The sequence below is a fragment of the Cherax quadricarinatus genome, chromosome 43 (genome assembly GCF_038502225.1).
Source record: "Cherax quadricarinatus isolate ZL_2023a chromosome 43, ASM3850222v1, whole genome shotgun sequence".
NCBI classification, from domain to species: domain Eukaryota; kingdom Metazoa; phylum Arthropoda; class Malacostraca; order Decapoda; family Parastacidae; genus Cherax; species Cherax quadricarinatus.
In genome coordinates, this window is record NC_091334.1 from 33,150,687 (window position 1) to 33,169,299 (window position 18,613).

Here is an 18,613-nt window from a genome sequence, read left to right on the forward strand (position 1 = left end):
TTTGGCATTTTCTTCCAGAACAGGCCTTATCACACTGTGTATGCCACTACGATTCTTAAATCTCTCAAACCAACCTTTGCTGGCTTTAAATTCACCAATATGAGCACTAGTTCCAGGCGTTTTTCCCTGTTCACCTGGGTGTTAGTCGACTGGTGTGGGTTGCATCCTGGGAGACAAGATTAAGGACCCCAATGGAAATAAGTTACAGTCTTCGATGACAAACTTTTTTGGGTTATTCTGGGTGGCTAACCCTCTGGGGTTAATTGTTTCTTGGTATTCTCAATAAGCCACACCAACAACGGTGCTACAGCAGCAGCAGCTGACAGTGCTACAGCAGCAGCAGACGATGCAGCAGCAGCAGCAGCAGCAGCAGCAGCAGACGGTACTACAGCACCAGCAGCTGACAGTGCTACAGCAGCACCAGCAGCTGACAGTGCTACAGCAGCAGCTGACAGTGCTACAGCAGCAGCTGACAGTGCTACAGCAGCAGCTGACACTGCTACAGCAGCAGCTGACACTGCTACAGCAGCACCAGCAGCTGACACTGCTACAGCAGCACCAGCAGCAGACACTGCTACAGCAGCAGCAGCAGCAGCAGCAGCAGACACTGCTACAGCAGCAGCAGCAGCAGACACTGCTACAGCAGCAGCACCAGCAGCTGACACTGCTACAGCAGCAGCACCAGCAGCTGACACTGCTACAGCAGCAGCACCAGCAGCTGACACTGCTACAGCAGCAGCAGCACCAGCAGCAGACACTGCTACAGCAGCAGACACTGCTACAGCAGCAGACACTGCTACAGCAGCAGACACTGCTACAGCAGCAGACACTGCTACAGCAGCAGACACTGCTACAGCAGCAGACACTGCTACAGCAGCAGACACTGCTACAGCAGCAGTGCTACAGCAGCAGTGCTACAGCAGCAGTGCTACAGCAGCAGTGCTACAGCAGCAGACAGTGCTACAGCAGCAGACAGTGCTACAGCAGCAGACAGTGCTACAGCAGCAGACAGTGCTACAGCAGCAGACAGTGCTACAGCAGCAGACAGTGCTACAGCAGCAGACAGTGCTACAGCAGCAGACAGTGCTACAGCAGCAGACAGTGCTACAGCAGCAGACAGTGCTACAGCAGCAGACAGTGCTACAGCAGCAGACAGTGCTACAGCAGCAGACAGTGCTACAGCAGCAGACAGTGCTACAGCAGCAGACAGTGCTACAGCAGCAGACAGTGCTACAGCAGCAGACAGTGCTACAGCAGCAGACAGTGCTACAGCAGCAGACAGTGCTACAGCAGCAGACAGTGCTACAGCAGCAGACAGTGCTACAGCAGCAGACAGTGCTACAGCAGCAGACAGTGCTACAGCAGCAGACAGTGCTACAGCAGCAGACAGTGCTACAGCAGCAGACAGTGCTACAGCAGCAGACAGTGCTACAGCAGCAGACAGTGCTACAGCAGCAGACAGTGCTACAGCAGCAGACAGTGCTACAGCAGCAGACAGTGCTACAGCAGCAGACAGTGCTACAGCAGCAGACAGTGCTACAGCAGCAGTGCTACAGCAGCAGTGCTACAGCAGCAGTGCTACAGCAGCAGTGCTACAGCAGCAGTGCTACAGCAGCAGCAGACAGTGCTACAGCAGCAGCAGACAGTGCTACAGCAGCAGCAGACAGTGCTACAGCAGCAGCAGACAGTGCTACAGCAGCAGCAGACAGTGCTACAGCAGCAGCAGACAGTGCTACAGCAGCAGCAGACAGTGCTACAGCAGCAGCAGACAGTGCTACAGCAGCAGCAGACAGTGCTACAGCAGCAGCAGACAGTGCTACAGCAGCAGCAGACAGTGCTACAGCAGCAGCAGACAGTGCTACAGCAGCAGCAGACAGTGCTACAGCAGCAGCAGACGATGCTACAGCAGCAGCAGACGATGCTACAGCAGCAGCAGACGATGCTACAGCAGCAGCAGACGATGCTACAGCAGCAGCAGACGATGCTACAGCAGCAGCAGACGATGCTACAGCAGCAGCAGACGATGCTACAGCAGCAGCAGACGATGCTACAGCAGCAGCAGACGATGCTACAGCAGCAGCAGACGATGCTGCAGCAGCAGCAGACGATGCTACAGCAGCAGCAGACGATGCTACAGCAGCAGCAGACGGTACTACAGCAGCAGCAGCAGACGGTACTACAGCAGCAGCTGATGGTGCTACAGCAGCAGCAGCAGCAGCAGTTGACCATGGTACCACAGTATGTATTTCGATAATATTTCTCACCCTTTTTACCACAGGGTTGGCACTAGAAGCTTTCTTGGGGCCCATGGTCACTTATTTTGCAGATAAAATCGCCAAAAACACTGTAATAATACGAAATGTTACGATTGTATGCTTGGATGTTACCGCGGAGGCTGGCTTGTAAACAATGCTACCGGCGGAACATGTGAGGCTGGCTCAGGCCGCACACTAGACGCGTCTCGGACGAACAGCGTTGAGCGGGTTTTTTAGCGGTATGCGAGGCAAAATCTTAGCGATAAAATGTATCGGTATGCGGATTTAACGTTATGTAAGGCCAACGGTATGCGGGGGTCCACTGTATTCTCATTTTTTCGGTCTCATTTGATAGAATGAAAGATATATTACAGAAATAGACATGATTTTGATTGCTTTCATGACGAAAAGTACCTTGAAATTTCACTCACAGTAGCGAAAATGTTCTATTCTTTAGCGAAGCTCAAGAGTAAACAAATGACATCGTCCAGTACCTGTCCGCCTGCCAGTCCAAATTCCAATACGGAGTCAAGAATGGATTGACATTATTTATACAATTACAATAATGCAGTAGTCTGCATAACAGTAAATCTCCTATTATTTTTTTTTTTGTGAATAAAAATTCCAAATGGTAAGCAAGAGTAATATAAGAGGGGCCTGGAGCTGTGACTAATGAGCAGAGAAAATGCTATTTTAGTTCCAGGAATGTCTGCATTGTTTATTCTGGACCCTATTTTGAAATTGGCATCTGTTGAAATTTGTGTGAAATCAGTCAAATTGCCAATTTCTGACCACTTTATTGGGTAGTTGAAATAAGTGAATGGGCGGTTTCTTGTACCCAGTTGACAGACTAGAAGTAAATAAGTTTATTCAGGTATACACAAATACAGTTACATAGATTATCATACATAGCAGCGTATGTATAGAGAACCTAGGATAACCCAGAAAAGTCAAAGTGACTTATTTCCAGTACCTGGCTTGGGCTTGCCATATATGATTTTTGGTAAATATTTTTTTTTCTCGGTTGTTTGTTGGGCTATCTCATTGAAACTTGGGCATTGCATGATGGAAAGATGCTTCTTAACGTACAACAAAAATAAAAATGACGGACGATAAATAAGGGAGTTCACTTCTCAGCCATTAGCCGCCTCTTTGCAGTATATTTTCGTATGGTTTTTATGGCTGTATTCTCAATTTTTGACTCATTTGATATAATGGAAGATAAATTACAGAAATAGACATGATTTTGATTGCTTTCATGACGAAAAGTACCTTGAAATTGAGCTCAAAGTGTGGAAATGTTCGATTTTTGCCAATGTTCAATGAACTGTTTAAGTCAAGTTGGTTAATTTTATCAAGTGTATTCTAACTTAACCACTCTGTAATTCGGCAAACTCAGTAATCCGGCACACTACAGGTCCCAATGATGCCGGATTTGTGATGGAGGACCTGTAATAAAATCTGTGCCACAAACAGAAAATGGGCAGTCACTGTACACTGCCTAAGAATATCAGTCATAATTCAACTGTTCAAGGGGTCAAGGCCCCCCCCCTTTTTTTTTTGGTCCAATTTCTATGAAAGTTTGTCCTGTGATTTAAAGAAGCAGTTTGCAGCCTACACACTTGTTAGTATTGACTTCATATTGCAAAATTTTTGTTTTTTTCGTAAAACCCTCGCTGGCCTACAAAACTGGCAAGATGTACAATGTTCTAGTCAACATCAGATGAAAGAGTTAGATTTTCTAAATTTCAAAGTTTTTTGCAAGAAATGTCAATAGTTTGCATAATAAAAAATTGAAATTTGTTTTTTTTTTTAAGAGTTTTTTGGGAGAATAAGAGTCAATAAAAACAAAATGGTAAAACATATTGCAAATCGCCTCTGAAGATTAATAGAACCATCATTCATCAACAATATGTGAAAAAATTATGACACTATTAATGCTCATTGAAAAAATTAAACTAATGTCAGTAACTTATTCCCGAGTTATTCTTTTTTTTTTTTTTTCTATAAAACTCTATGGACATGGCGTGCCAAATCTGAGCGTGTTGCAAACCCCCATCATTGTTGACAACCCAGAGGCAACTGAGCAACAACCACTGCATGCTCTTCACTTTAGTCCTCACAGAACTTGCCATGTTGAGTATTTAGAATGAAAATCATAATAGTAATTTCTGGAGTAAAAAAAAAAAAAAAAACACTAATTGCCAACATGTCCACTTGACAGCAAAAACATAAAAATTACATATCTGAAAAAACATACTTAGAAATATGATAGAAACAAACTGATTGCATCAACATGTTGCCAGAATTTTGCACTATTTTTTGGTAAGTAAACCAAAGAATGGAGAGAATGGAGCAAAACAGAATAACTTCAAGAGTGTATCAGTCTGTAGTGGAAGGAAGGCGGGGTAGGGGTCGGCCTAGGAAAGGTTGGAGGGAGGGGGTAAAGGAGGTTTTGTGTGCGAAGGGGCTTGGACTTCCAGCAGGCATGCGTGAGCGTGTTTGGCAGGAGTGAATGGAGACAAATGGTTTTTAATACTTGACGTGCTGTTGGAGTGTGAGCAAAGTAACATTTATGAAAGGGTTCAGGGAAACCGGCAGGCCGGACTCGAGTCCTGGAGATCGGAAGTACAGTGCCTGCACTCTGAAGGAGGGTTGTTAATGTTGCAGTTTAAAAACTGTAGTGTAAAGCACCCTTCTGGCAAGACAGTGATGGAGTGAATGATGGTGAAAGTTTTTCTTTTTCGGGCCACCCTGCCTTGGTGGGAATCGGCCAGTGTGATAAAAAATAAAAAATAAACCTTAATTTCCATAATTTTTCAACTTCAATTTTAAAATCTCTGAAGACAAAGGGCCTTGGTCCCTCAAGGTACCTTCAACAACCCCATCATATGATCATTTACACAACAGTGACTATTTCTGTGGTTAAGAGGACAGGCTGTGGTGCCACTATACTCTGGTAACATATGATATGTCTTCATAAACTTTTCTCTCCACAGATGCTTCAACACACCACCTGCTCAATGGTTTACCTCATCTGCTCAATGGTTTACTTCATCTTTCACAGACCCACCGGCAGAAATGTTCACATCTAAACACGAAAATATTTACTTCCTCCTTATTCCCTTCAATATGATATTCAATTTTTCAAAAAATTTTGTTACTCGCATAACCCATAAGTTTCCATATTCACTTAATTTTCTTCTTTTTCAAATCATCCACCAACTTTGAATCTTGCCTTTAAATCTGCCCAATGTAACTTTATTAACAACTGTGACAGTTCCACTTTCAATTTTTTTTTTAAACAATGGCAGTCTCCCACCAAGGTAGGGTGCCCAGAAAAGAAAAACTTTCAAGATAATTCACTATCATTGTCTTTCCAAAGGTGCACTGATAATATGGTTCAGCTGCCCCTCCAAACTGCAAACATTCCCACCCCACCTTCAGAGTGCTGGCACTGTACTTCTCACCTCCAGGACTCAAATCTGCCTAAGTGGTATCCCTGAATCCCTTCACAAACGCTATCCTGCTCACAGCTTATCAAGTCCCAGAAACTATTTGCCTCCATTCACTCCTATTTAACATGCTCATCAATGCTTGAGGGATGTCCAAGACCCTCACATACAAAACCTCTTACCTCCCTCCCTTCCAACCTCTCTTATGGTAACTCCTACCCAGCCTTCCCTCCACTACCGATTTATATCCTATTATATCCTATTTTATCCAATCTTAAATGCCCAAACCACAACAACCCCTCTTCAGCCCTCTAAATAATACTTTTAGTAACCTCACACCTAATCTCCAAGCTATGAATTCTCTGCATAATACTCACACTACACAATGCCCTCAGACATATCTCCACAGCCTCCAGCTGTGTCTTTGCTGCAACACTCGACCCATCCTTCACACCCATAGAAGTGTGTTAGTACCACTATACTCTCATACATCCCCCCCTCCCCCCCCCCCCTTTTAAGGAAAACATTCTTTGTCTCCACAGATTCCTCAATGGACTACCCACCATTTTTCATTCATCAATTCTATAGTTCACCTCATATTTCACAGACCCATCCAATGACAAGTCCACTCACATACTCCATCCTTCCAATCTGACATCCAAATTTTCATTACCTAAATCATTTGTTACCCTCATCACCTTGCTCTTTCCAATATTCACTTTTAATTTCCTTCTTTTACATACCCTCCAAAATCTGTCCACCAACTTCTGCAATTTCTCTTCAGAATTTCCCAAAAGCACAGTATCAGCAAAAAGCAACTGTGACAACTCCCATTTTGTGTTCTTTATCTTCCAGTCCCACACCTTCGTAGAACCACATTTATAAACATGTTAAACAACCATAATGATATCACACATCCCTGTCTAAGGCCTACTTTTAGTGAAAAGTAATCCACTCTCTCCTACAAACCACAACCCATCTCACTAACCTATTCCATACATTTGCAACATCTGCCAAATGGCTTCCCTATCTACCCTATCATGCCGTTTCCAAATCCATAAATGTAACAAAAAGTTGCACACTTCAAAGTATTGGTCAATTATGAGCTGCAATGTAGACTACACATAAATAACAAAAAGGCACAATACCGTGACTGGAACGATACACAAATAACCCGCACATAAAAGACAGAAGCTTACGACGACATTTCGGTCCGACTTGGACCATTGACAAAGTCACACTGACTTTGTCAATGGTCCAAGTCGGACCGAAACGTCATCGTAAGCTTCTGTCTTTTATGTGCGGGTTATTTGTGTAGACTACACATACTCTACCTTTCCCTAAAACTTTGTTCCTCTGTAATCCTACGTTCTGCCTTACCCTTATTTATTTCAATAATAATTCTATTCTATACTTTACCCAGTACAGTGGACCCTCGACCAACGATGGCATTGATTAACGATAAATCCGACCAGCGATACATTTTACCACAAAAATTTTGCCTCTACTAGCGCTAAAAAACTCTACCAACACTATTCGTTCCGTCTGAGACGTGTCCATTTCTGGCCAGTGTTTACAAGCCAGCCAGCCACCACGGTCGCTTCCAAGCATACAATCGGAACATTTCATATTATCACAGCCTTTTTAGTGATTGCACCTGCAAAATAAGTCACCATGGGCCCCAAGAAAGCTTCTAGTGCCAACCCTATAGCAAAAAGGGTGAGAATTACTATGGATATGAAGAAAGAGATCATTGTTAAGTATGAAAGTGGAGTGCGTGTCTCCGAGCTGGCCAGGTTGTACACAAAACCCCAATCAACCATCGCTACTATTGTGGCCAAGAAAACGGCAATCAAGGAAGCTGTTCTTGCCAAAGGTGCAACTATGTTTTCGAAACTGAGATCGCAAGTGATAGAAGATGTTGAGAGACTGTTATTGGTGTGGATAAACGAAAAACAGATAGCAGGAGATAGCATCTCTCAAGCGATCATATGTGAAAAGGCTAGGAAGTTGCATGAGGATTTAATTAGAAAAATGCCAGCAACTAGTGGTGATGCGAGTGAATTTAAGGCCAGCAAAGGTTGGTTTGAGAAATTTAAGAATCGTAGTGGCATACATAGTGTGGTAAGGCATGGCGAGGCTGCCAGTTTGGACCAAAAAGCAGCTGAAAAATATGTGCAGGAATTCAAGGAGCACATAGACAGTGAAGAATTGAAACCTGAAGAAGTGTTTAATTGTGACACTGACAATGTTGTTAAATACTTTAGGAATGTCATAAAGGAACGGGAGGTACAGGCCTCTATGGACAGATATGTTGTGCGACAGAGGTCCAGTGACTCAAGCTGGTCCTAGTGGCATTAAAAGAAGAAGGGAAGTAACCCCGAAAAAGGACTTGCCACCTCAAGTCCTAATGGAAGGGGATTCCCCTTCTAAACATTAACACCAACACACTCCCATCCTATCAATCATCACCAGATCTTCAATAAAGTTAAGTGTCATGTAACTCTGCATGTCTTCTTCAGTTTGTGTGTATTTAAATTAATATTTCACGTGGTAAAAAAACTTTTTCAATACTTTTGGGTCTCTTGCACGGATTAATTTGATTTCCATTATTTCTTATGGGGAAAATTAACTCTACTAACGATAATTTCGATTAACGATGAGCTCTCAGGAACGGATTAATATCGCTGGTCAAGGGTCCAATGTATACTCAACAGACATTCCTCTATAATTTTTAAATACTCTCTTGTCTCCTTTTCCTCAGTATAAAGATACTAAGCATGCTTGGAGAAATTACCATCAAACCTCTTGACAAGTTCCTAAAGTCTGTTGCAGATCAGCCAGGTCTGGACTACCAGCACATGGCACCAACAGCCTGATTGATAAGATCGACAACAAGGAGGTCTACTTTGGGATTGGAATGCGGAGGTATTGACCCCAAAATCGATGCAAGGTAAATGCTCAGCCAATCTTTGGTACCATTACTTCATGTTTTTGCTTTTAACAGACTGGCTGTCTCGCACCAAGGCAGGGTGACCCGAAAAAGAAAAAACACTTTCACCATCACTTGCTCTACTGTCTTGCCAGAGGCATGCCGACACTACAGTTCAAAACTGCAAATATCCCCACCCCGCCTTCACATTGCAGGCACTATACTTCCCACCTCCGGGACTCAAATCAGGCTAACCAATTTCCCTGAATCCCTTTATAAATGTTATGCTGCTCACACTCCAACAGCACATCAAGTCAAAAACCACTTCTCTTCACTCACTCCTAACATGGTTACACATTCATTCTGAAAGTCTAAGCTCCTTGTACACAAAACCCCCCTTTACCCACTCCCTCCAACCTTCCTTAGGATTACCCTTACCCTGCCTTCCCTCCACTACAGATTTGCAAGTCCTCCTATTTTGTTCCATCCTCTCTTCAGCCCTCTGGATAATACTTTTAAAACCCTGCACCTCCTCCTAATCTCCAAGCCAGGAATTCTCTGCATAATATTCACACCACACATTGCCCTCAGACACGACATCTCCACTGCCTCCAGCCGCCTCCTTGCTTCAACATTCATACCCATATATGAGTTTTGGTACCACTGTATTCCCACACATACACATTTCTGCCTCCATGCATTTTTTTTTTTAAAAAGTCGGCCATCTCCCACCGAGGCAGGGTGACCCAAAAAGAAAAAATCCCCAAAAAGAAAATACTTTCACCATCATTCAACACTTTCACCTCCCTCACACAATCACTTTTTGCAGAGGTGCTCAGAATACAACAGTTTAAAAGCATATACGTATAAAGATACACAACATATCCCTCCAATCTGCCAATATCCCAAACCCCTCCTTTAAAGTGCAGGCATTGTACTTCCCATTTCCAGAACTCAAGTCTGGCTATATAAATAACCGGTTTCCCTGAATCCCTTCAATCCATGGATACATTGAACAAATACACCAACCAGACCAAATTATATCACCACCTGCTGTTAACATATCAAGTCTTAACCCCTGTCTGTCCCAGCTACATTACTCCATCATTCTACCCACTGTCCCAGCTGCTTGACTATCATTCTACCCACTGTCCCAGCTGCTTGACTATCATTCTACCCACTGTCCCAGCTGCTTGACTATCATTCTACCCACTGTCCCAGCTGCTTGACTATCATTCTACCCACTGTCCCAGCTGCTTGACTATCATTCTACCCACTGTCCCAGCTGCTTGACTATCATTCTACCCACTGTCCCAGCTGCTTGACTATCATTCTACCCACTGTCCCAGCTGCTTGACTATCATTCTACCCACTGTCCCAGCTGCTTGACTATCATTCTACCCACTGTCCCAGCTGCTTGACTATCATTCTACCCACTGTCCCAGCTGCTTGACTATCATTCTACCCACTGTCCCAGCTGCTTGACTATCACTCTACCCACTGTCCCAGCTGCTTGACTATCACTCTACCCACTGTCTCATACACTTCACCCACACTTACCTCTAGCCCTTCTCTCCTGCAACCATTATTCCTCCTTGCTAAATTAATAACATTCACCAAAACCTCAAAGCATTCTATCTTTCTAGCAGCCAGAATGTGAGAATAAGTGTGCTGAATGATAGTACAAGCCCAGTGAACAATACCTGTTCTCACAATAATGCTAATGCCTAAAGTATTTGGAAAGAGACACTGCGAACACCAGGACTTTATTTTTAACACTTCAGCCATCTCCCATGGAGGTAGGGTGACCCAACAACAAAGAAAACACTTCCACTGTCACTCATGCAATCACTGTCTTGCCAGAAGGGTGTCGAAATCACACTAGTTAGATGACCCTCCAATGCTGCAACATCCACCACCCCTTCAGAGTGCAAGCACTAAATGTACATCTTGAATGACTAAGGTCCCAGGATGTGAAGGTTTCCAAAAGAATGTCCTAGAGTAGCATTTTGTGTTTTCCAATAGTTGTATGTTGCATAACTCAATAAGCACCACCTAAAGCACCTTGCTCAGCCAGGGATTGTGGGGTTTATGTTAAACTGCACCTGTTAGCACCAATAGCCTGATTGAGCAGGATATCAACAGAGAACCATGGTCCCTGAATCAACAAGCTGGCAGAAAATTCATTACAAAAACAATGGTCTACGCACCCAAAAATTTCCGCAAGTTCTTCACTGGGACTGTTCTTTCGGCCTGCTAGCAAGGCATATAGTTTCTGTAGACCAGAGGTAACCACAGTCAGTGGGTTGTTGCTGACAGTGGGACGATCTATCGTGTACCGACGACCCGTGATTGGTGTTTGTGGCACTAGATGATGATCGCCCTCAAATGACTGCAAGAAAATATTAAGTCTTAAAATAATTTTTTTTTTAAGTGGAATTATAGTCAATACCATGATCGCGCTCAGCAGTCATGAACACGGAGTTCCATCCAACACCAAGCATGAGCAACTAAACTGTCCCTAGACTTAAGCTGTTCAATTTATTCTCTACCGACTCATTTTTTAAATTCCAAATTGATTTAGGGGCAAAGATGAATGTCCATCTGAAGGCATAAGGATGATGAAAATGTGAAGAGTGCATTTAGAAAGCCTGTACAAGCAACAGCCAGAGGGAGTCAGTTGTGTACAACTTGCAACCTATCTAATCAAATTTTAAATTATCACAACTTTCTTTGCACTAAGTGAATTACATCTATCAGTAACAGACATTCCTACCTACTGGCAGATTTACCAGTTAGTTGCATCGCCTAAAATGAGCTACATTTATGTGAAACATCACTAAGATATGCACCAGTATACAAGCGATTATTCTAGATCTGCTAAATCCTAATCAGAGCTTAAGAGGTTCTTACATTCAGAACTGTCAGCAAAGTGTTCCTTGCAAAGTTAACTTAAATGGTTAACAATTCGAAATGAACAATGTTCAGGAATGATTGACATTAATAAATTTATTTAGGTACAGCTATATATAATATAGCTACACAAATTATCATCGAGACACTTATGCAACATATGGGAATCTTCATTGAAGAAACGTTTCGCCACACAGTGGCTTCATCAGTCCAATACAAAGTAGAAATGGGTAAGGAGAGGAGTAGTTTGAGGTAATCAGTCCCTCAACCTGGAATCGATGTGTTCAGTCCATCATTCTTGTAGGAAGTACAGCATAGGGCCAGAGAGGTGGCTTATATACTGCAGTCAGAAGAGTCGAAGCAGGAGGAGGCAGGATCACAGTGGGACCTGCCACTAGTGTAAGTAGGTCGTTGCCCGAAGGTTGGACAAGCGTTGAAGTCTTTGTACCAAGATCCCATGATGTTGCAGTGTCTGACAGATGTGATGAATGGTTTTGAAAACCAACAAGTTAAAGAACTGAGACACTTGTCGGTTTTCAAAACCATTCATCACACAAATTATCGTACATAGCAACATGTTGGTAAATTACCAAGAAGAATCCAAAGTAAGTCAGAAAAGTGACATTTCTATTGGGATCCATTATTTTCATCACTCATACGAGTCCCATACAATACGTGGACAGGACCTGACTGGCCGTGTTCTCTTTCTATTCAGTGTCTTGATACCTGTAAGTGGATGTGGTTACAGCTACAACTGCATACTGATTTGTGATTTTTTTATTCTTTTTAAAAATTTTACTTATGTTTTTAAGTTTACTGATTTTACAATTTAATACAAGTACATTTGTACTGTAACATGACTTAAGACGTATGGTGTGCAAATGGCGGCTTGTGTGTATAACTACCATATACTGCAATTCTACTTTTGCTTTTTATATGATAATGTTCTCTTAATATCAGGATTGTTTGAGGCCAGTAGAAGTATTCTTACGGGAGGTTTGATGGTAAACTAGTGAATCAGCCTACTGATACTAACATAGTTCATCCCACTCGATCGCCTGGTTTACCTTAGCTTACCGTTGCTAAGAGCAAACAAATTTTTATGATTATTTTTTATTTACAGCGTCTCCTCACTTAACAACAGAGTTCTGTTCCTAAGACCATGATGGTAAACGAATTCGTCGTTAAGCGAGGAGCATACTATATGGTAGTTGATTTGTGTCTACCATCTTTGATACTGTTATAATGTCACCTTTGCACTATTTACAACATTTCTAGTACATTTTTAAAAGTTTATACAGTAGTGTACTGTATATTGTAATAAAAAGAATAGAGGAAATAGCTCTAATATACATTATTTAGGTATGCATACTGATCAGATAGCCCGTCGTAAGTCTGACTCATCAGTAAGCGAGTACAGTGCTAAGTGAGGAGAGGCTGTATTCAATATTTCATACAAAACAGTTTACATAATTCATCACTCGGTCATATACAGGAGCTAAGATTACCACATAGCATTGAAAAAACTTTCTACAATTAGGTCGAGGACTGAGTAATACTGGTGTGACTTGGACCTGCCTAGCATGGGCCACTGGGCTTGCCACACTGCTCCTTTTTTATGTCCTTGTGTAACCTTTGGCATCCAAGACAATGGGTAAATTCCCGAGATATTTTTGAAAGAGAAAAAAGAAAAGAGAAAACAAGAAAGGAGAGAGAAAACGAGAAAGAAAACGAGAATGAGAAAAAAAGAAAAAAAGGGAAAGAAAAAAAAGAGAAAAAAAAGAAAAAAGATAGAAAAAAGGGAAAGAAAAAGAAAAAAAAGAAAAAAAAGAGAGAAAAAAAGAGGAAAAAAGAAAAAAAGAAAAAAAAGAAAAAAAAGAAAAAAAAAGAAAAAAAGAGAAAGATAAAAGAGAAAAAAAAGAGAAAAAGAGAAAAAGAGAAAAAAAAAGAGAAAAAGAGAGAAAAAGAGAAAGAGAAAAAGAGAAAGAGAAAAAGAGAGAAAGAGAAAAAAAGAGAAAAAGAGAGAGAAAAAGAGAGAAAGAGAAAGAAAAAGAGAAAAAGAGAGAAAAAGAGAGAAAAAGAGAGAAAAAGAGAGAAAAAGAGAGAAAAAGAGAGAAAAAGAGAGAAAAAGAGAGAAAAAGAGAGAAAAAGAGAGAAAAAGAGAGAAAAAGAGAGAAAAAGAGAAAAAGAGAAAAAGAGAAAAAGAGAAAAAGAGAAAAAGAGAAAAGAGAAAAGAGAAAAGAGAAAAGAGAAAAGAGAAAAGAGAAAAGAGAAAAGAGAAAAGAGAAAAGAGAAAAGAGAGAAAAGAGAAAAGAGAGAAAAGAGAGAAAAGAGAGAAGAGAGAAAAGAGAGAAGAGAGAAAAAGAGAGAAAAAAGAGAAAAAGAGAGAAAAAGAGAGAAAGAGAAACAAAGAGAAAAAAGAGAAAGAGAAAAAAAGAGAAAAAAAAGAGAAAGAGAGAAAGAGAAAGAGAAAAGGAGAGAAAGAAAATGAGAAAAAGAGAGAAAAGGAGAGAAAGAAAGAGAAAAAGAGAAAGAGAAAAGGATAGAGAGAAAGAGAAAAAAAAGAAAAAGAGAGAAAGAGAAAAGGAGAGAAAAAAAGAGAAAGAGAGAAAACGAAAGAGAATGAGAGAAAACGAAAGAGAAAGAGAGAAAGAAAAAGAGAAAAAGAAAAAAAAGAAAAAGAAAAAAAAGAAAAAAAGAGAAAGTGAGAAAAAGAGAAAGAGAGAAAGAAAGAGAAAGAGAGAGAAAGAGAGAAAGAGAAAGAGAAAGAGAGACAAAGAGAAAGAGAAAGAGAAAAAGAGAAAAAGAGAAAAAGAGAAAAAGAGAAAAAGAGAAAAAGAGAAAAAGAGAAAAAGAGAAAAAGAGAGAGAAAGAGAGAAAGAGAAAAATAGAAAAATAGAAAAAGAGAAAAAGAAAAAGAGAGAAAAAGAGAGAAAAAGAGAGAAAAAGAGAGAAAAAGAGAGAAAAAGAGAGAAAAAGAGAGAAAAAGAGAGAAAAAGAGAGAAAAAGAGAGAAAAAGAGAAAAAAGAGAAAAAGAGAAAAAGAGAGAAAAAGAGAGAAAAAGAGAAAAAGAGAGAAAAAGAGAGAAAAAGAGAAAGAGAAAAAGAGAGAAAAAGAGAGAAAGAGAGAGAAAAAGAGAGAAAAAGAGAAAAAGAGAGAAAAAGAGAGAAAAAGAGAGAAAAAGAGAGAAAAAGAGAGAAAGAGAAAAAGAGAGAAAGAGAAAAAGAGAGAAAGAGAAAAAGAGAGAAAAAGAGAGAAAAAGAGAGAAAAAGAGAGAAAAAGAGAGAAAAAAGAGAAAAAGAGAGAAAAAAGAGAGAAAAAAGAGAGAAAGAGAAACAAAGAGAAAAAAGAGAAAGAGAAAAAAAGAGAAAAAAAAGAGAAAGAGAGAAAGAGAAAGAGAAAAGGAGAGAAAGAAAATGAGAGAAAAAGAGAGAAAAGGAGAGAAAGAAAGAGAAAAAGAGAAAGAGAAAAGGATAGAGAGAAAGAAAAAAAAGAAAAAGAGAGAAAGAGAAAAGGAGAGAAAAAAAGAGAAAGAGAAAACGAAAGAGAATGAGAGAAAACGAAAGAGAAAGAGAGAAAGAAAAAGAGAAAAAGAAAAAAAAGAAAAAGAAAAAAAAGAAAAAAAGAGAAAGTGAGAAAAAGAGAAAGAGAGAAAGAGAAAGAGAGAAAGAGAAAGAGAAAGAGAGAGAAAGAGAAAGAGAAAAAGAGAAAAAGAGAAAAAGAGAAAAAGAGAAAAAGAGAAAAAGAGAAAAAGAGAGAGAAAGAGAGAAAGAGAGAAAGAGAGAAAGAGAGAAAGAGAAAAAGAAAAAGAGAAAAAGAGAGAAAAAGAAAGAAAAAAAGAGAAAAAGAGAGAAAAAGAGAGAAAAAGAGAGAAAAAGAGAAAGAGAGAAAAAGAGAGAAAGAGAGAAAGAGAAAAAGAAAAAGAGAGAAAAAGAGAGAAAGAAAAAGAGAGAAAAAGAGAGAAAAAGAGAGAAAAAGAGAAAAAGAGAAAAAGAGAGAAAAAGAGAGAAAAAGAGAGAAAAAGAGAAAGAGAAAAAGAGAGAAAAAGAGAAAAAGAGAGAAAGAGAGAGAAAGAGAGAGAAAAAGAGAGAAAAAGAGAAAAAGAGAGAAAAAGAGAGAAAAAGAGAGAAAAAGAGAAAAAGAGAGAAAAAGAGAGAAAGAGAAAAAGAGAGAAAGAGAAAAAGAGAGAAAGAGAAAAAGAGAGAAAAAGAGAGAAAAAGAGAGAAAGAGAGAAAAAGAGAGAAAAAGAGAGAAAAAGAGAGAAAAAGAGAGAAAGAGAAAAAGAGAGAAAAAGAGAGAAAAAGAGAAAAAGAGAAAAAGAGAAAAAGAGAGAAAGAGAGAGAAAAAGAGAGAAAAAGAGAGAAAAAGAGAGAAAGAGAGAAAAAGAGAGAAAAAGAGAAAAAGAGAGAAAAAGAGAGAAAAAGAGAAAAAGAGAGAAAAAGAGAGAAAAAGAGAGAAAAAGAGAGAAAAAGAGAGAAAAAGAGAAAAAGAGAAAAAGAGAGAAAAAGAGAGAAAAAGAGAGAAAAAGAGTATGCGAGATAAGGGTATACGAGTGAATGGTACAATGCCAGGAGAGCTGATTGTGGAACATAGTACCGTATCTTTGATAGTATGCCTACAGTCTTAGAGATTTTCTTGGTGATTTGTTGAATGTGTCTGGAACTTAAGGCTACTGTCAAGGTGGATACATAGGAATTTTCCCTCTGCAAGTCTTGTGACTGATGATCCATTTAGCGTTATTTTAAGTGGATCATTTGCAGCTTTGTTTCCAAACTGAATGAAATAGGTTTTATCAGTACTCAGGGTAAGTTTATTAGTCATCATCCAGGCAGATATTTTCTGCAATTCGGCATTGATAGTGTTGGAGTGTATGATTGGGTTTGGGTGGGAGAAGACGTACATATGTACAGTGGACCCCCGCATACCGTCGCCATCACATAACGTACAATCCGCATACCGCTCGCTTTTATCGCAAAAATTTTGCCTCGCATACCGCTCAAAAACCCACTCACCGCTCTTCGTCCGAGACGCGTCCAATGTGCGCCCTTAGCCAGCCTCACATGTGTCGCTGGTGGCAATGTTTACCAGCCTGCCTCCGCGGTAACATCCAAGCATACAATCGGAACATTTCGTATTATTACATTGTTTTTGGTGATTTTATCTGCCAAATAAGTGACCATGGGCCCCAAGAAACTCCCAGACCGTAAGCCTATGAAAGACAGGCTTACTCTGTTGATGTGTTCCAATGCTACTGGTGATTGCAAAGTGAAGCCTTTATTAGTGTATCACTCTGAAACTCCCAGACCGTTCAGGCAAAAGAATGTCCTCAAGGAGAATTTGTGTGTGCTGTGGAGGGCAAACAGTAAGGCATGGGTCACTAGGGACTTTTTCTATGACTGGTTACACCATGCATTTGCCCCCAATGTGAAAGATTACCTAACTGAAAAGAAATTAGAACTTAAGTGCCTCGTGTTAGACAATGCCCCTGGTCATCCTACAGACGTGGCAGAGCGACTTTATGGGGACATGAAATTCATTAAGGTGAAGTTTTTGCCTCCTAATACCACTCCTCTCCTGCAGCCCATGGACCAGCAGGTTATTGCAAACTTCAAAAACCTGTACACAAAAGCTCTGTTTGAAAGGTGCTTTGTAGTGACCTCAGAAACTCAACTGACTAAGAGAGTTTTGGAGAGAGCACTTTAATATCCTCAATTGTGTAAACCTTATTATAGGTAAGGCTTGGGAGGGAGTGACTAAGAAGACCTTGAACTCTGCTTGGAAGAAACTGTGGCCAGAATGTGTAGACAAAAGGGATTTTGAAGGGTTTGAGGCTAACCCTGAGAGGATTATGCCAGTTGAGGAATCCATTGTGGCATTGGGAAAGTCCTTGGGGTTGGAGGTTAGTGGGGAGGATGTGGAAGAGTTGGTGGAGGAGGACAATGAAGAACTAACCAATGATGAGCTGATAGATCAACTTCAACAGCAAGAGGCCAGACCTGAGGAAACTGGTTCAGAGGAGGGAGAGAGAAATTGAAGAAGTTGCCTACTACAAAGATTAAGGAAATTCAGTGCAAGTGGCTTGAAGTGCAAACCTTCATGGATGAAAATCACCCTCACGCAGCTATTGCAACCCGTGTTGGCAACCTGTACACTGACAATGTTGTGAAACACTTTAGGGAAGTCATAAAGGAACGAGAGGTACAGGCCACTATGGACAGATATGTTGTGCGAAAGAAGTCCAGTGACTCTGAAGCTGGTCCTAGTGGCATTAAAAGAAGAAGGGAAGTAACTCTCAGAAAAGGACTCGACACCTCAAGTCTTAATGGAAGGATTCCCTTCTAAACACTAACACACACTCTCCCCTCCTCCCATCCCATCAATCACCACCAGATCTTCAATAAAAGTAAGTGTCATGTAATTGTGCATGCCTTTTTCAGTTTGTGTGTATTAAAATTAACATTTCATGTGGTAAAATTTTTTTTTTTTTCATTCTTTTGGGTGTCTTGCACGGATTAATTTGATTTCCATTATTTCTTATGGGGAAAATTCATTCGCATACCGATCATTTCGCATAACAAAGAGCCCTCTTGCATGGATTAAAGTCGCTATGCGGGGGTCCACTGTAGTGTCATCTGCAAATAATATGGATTTGAGTAGCTGTGATGCATTCGGTAGATCATTTGTGTAGATGAGAAAGAGGAGTGGTTTAAGGACACTTCCTTGTGGGACTCCTACTGTGATTGGTTGGGTGGAAGAGTTTGCACCATTTGCATACACATATTTTGTTTTGCTACTAAGGTATGACTTGAGGTAGTTGGAGTGGCCTCTGATACCATAGTGCGTTAATTTAGAGTACAGCAGTTCATGGTCAACTGTATCGAAAGCTTTATATAAATCAATGAAAATGACCAGCGGGACTTGTTTTTGAGTGGGGCATATATTAGTTCTAGCATGTGTGATAGCATCATATGTGCTTTTATTATTCCCAAATCCAAACTGACAAGGGTGTAATATGTTGTGCGAGACGAGGTAGGAATAGATCCGTCTATGAATTAATT

General features: G+C 40.6%; 1 protein-coding gene across 2 annotated transcripts in view; it reads right to left on the reverse strand.

The window, feature by feature from the left end:
* Rbf (Retinoblastoma-family protein) overlaps positions 1-18,613 on the reverse strand; it is a 319,473-nt gene that overhangs the window by 217,756 nt on the left and 83,104 nt on the right. For both annotated transcript variants that reach the window (XM_053784060.2, XM_070093847.1), the window contains one exon: positions 10,853-11,034. In XM_053784060.2, coding sequence (XP_053640035.2) covers positions 10,853-11,034 — 182 coding nt within the window. The remainder of the gene's footprint in view (positions 1-10,852; positions 11,035-18,613) is intronic.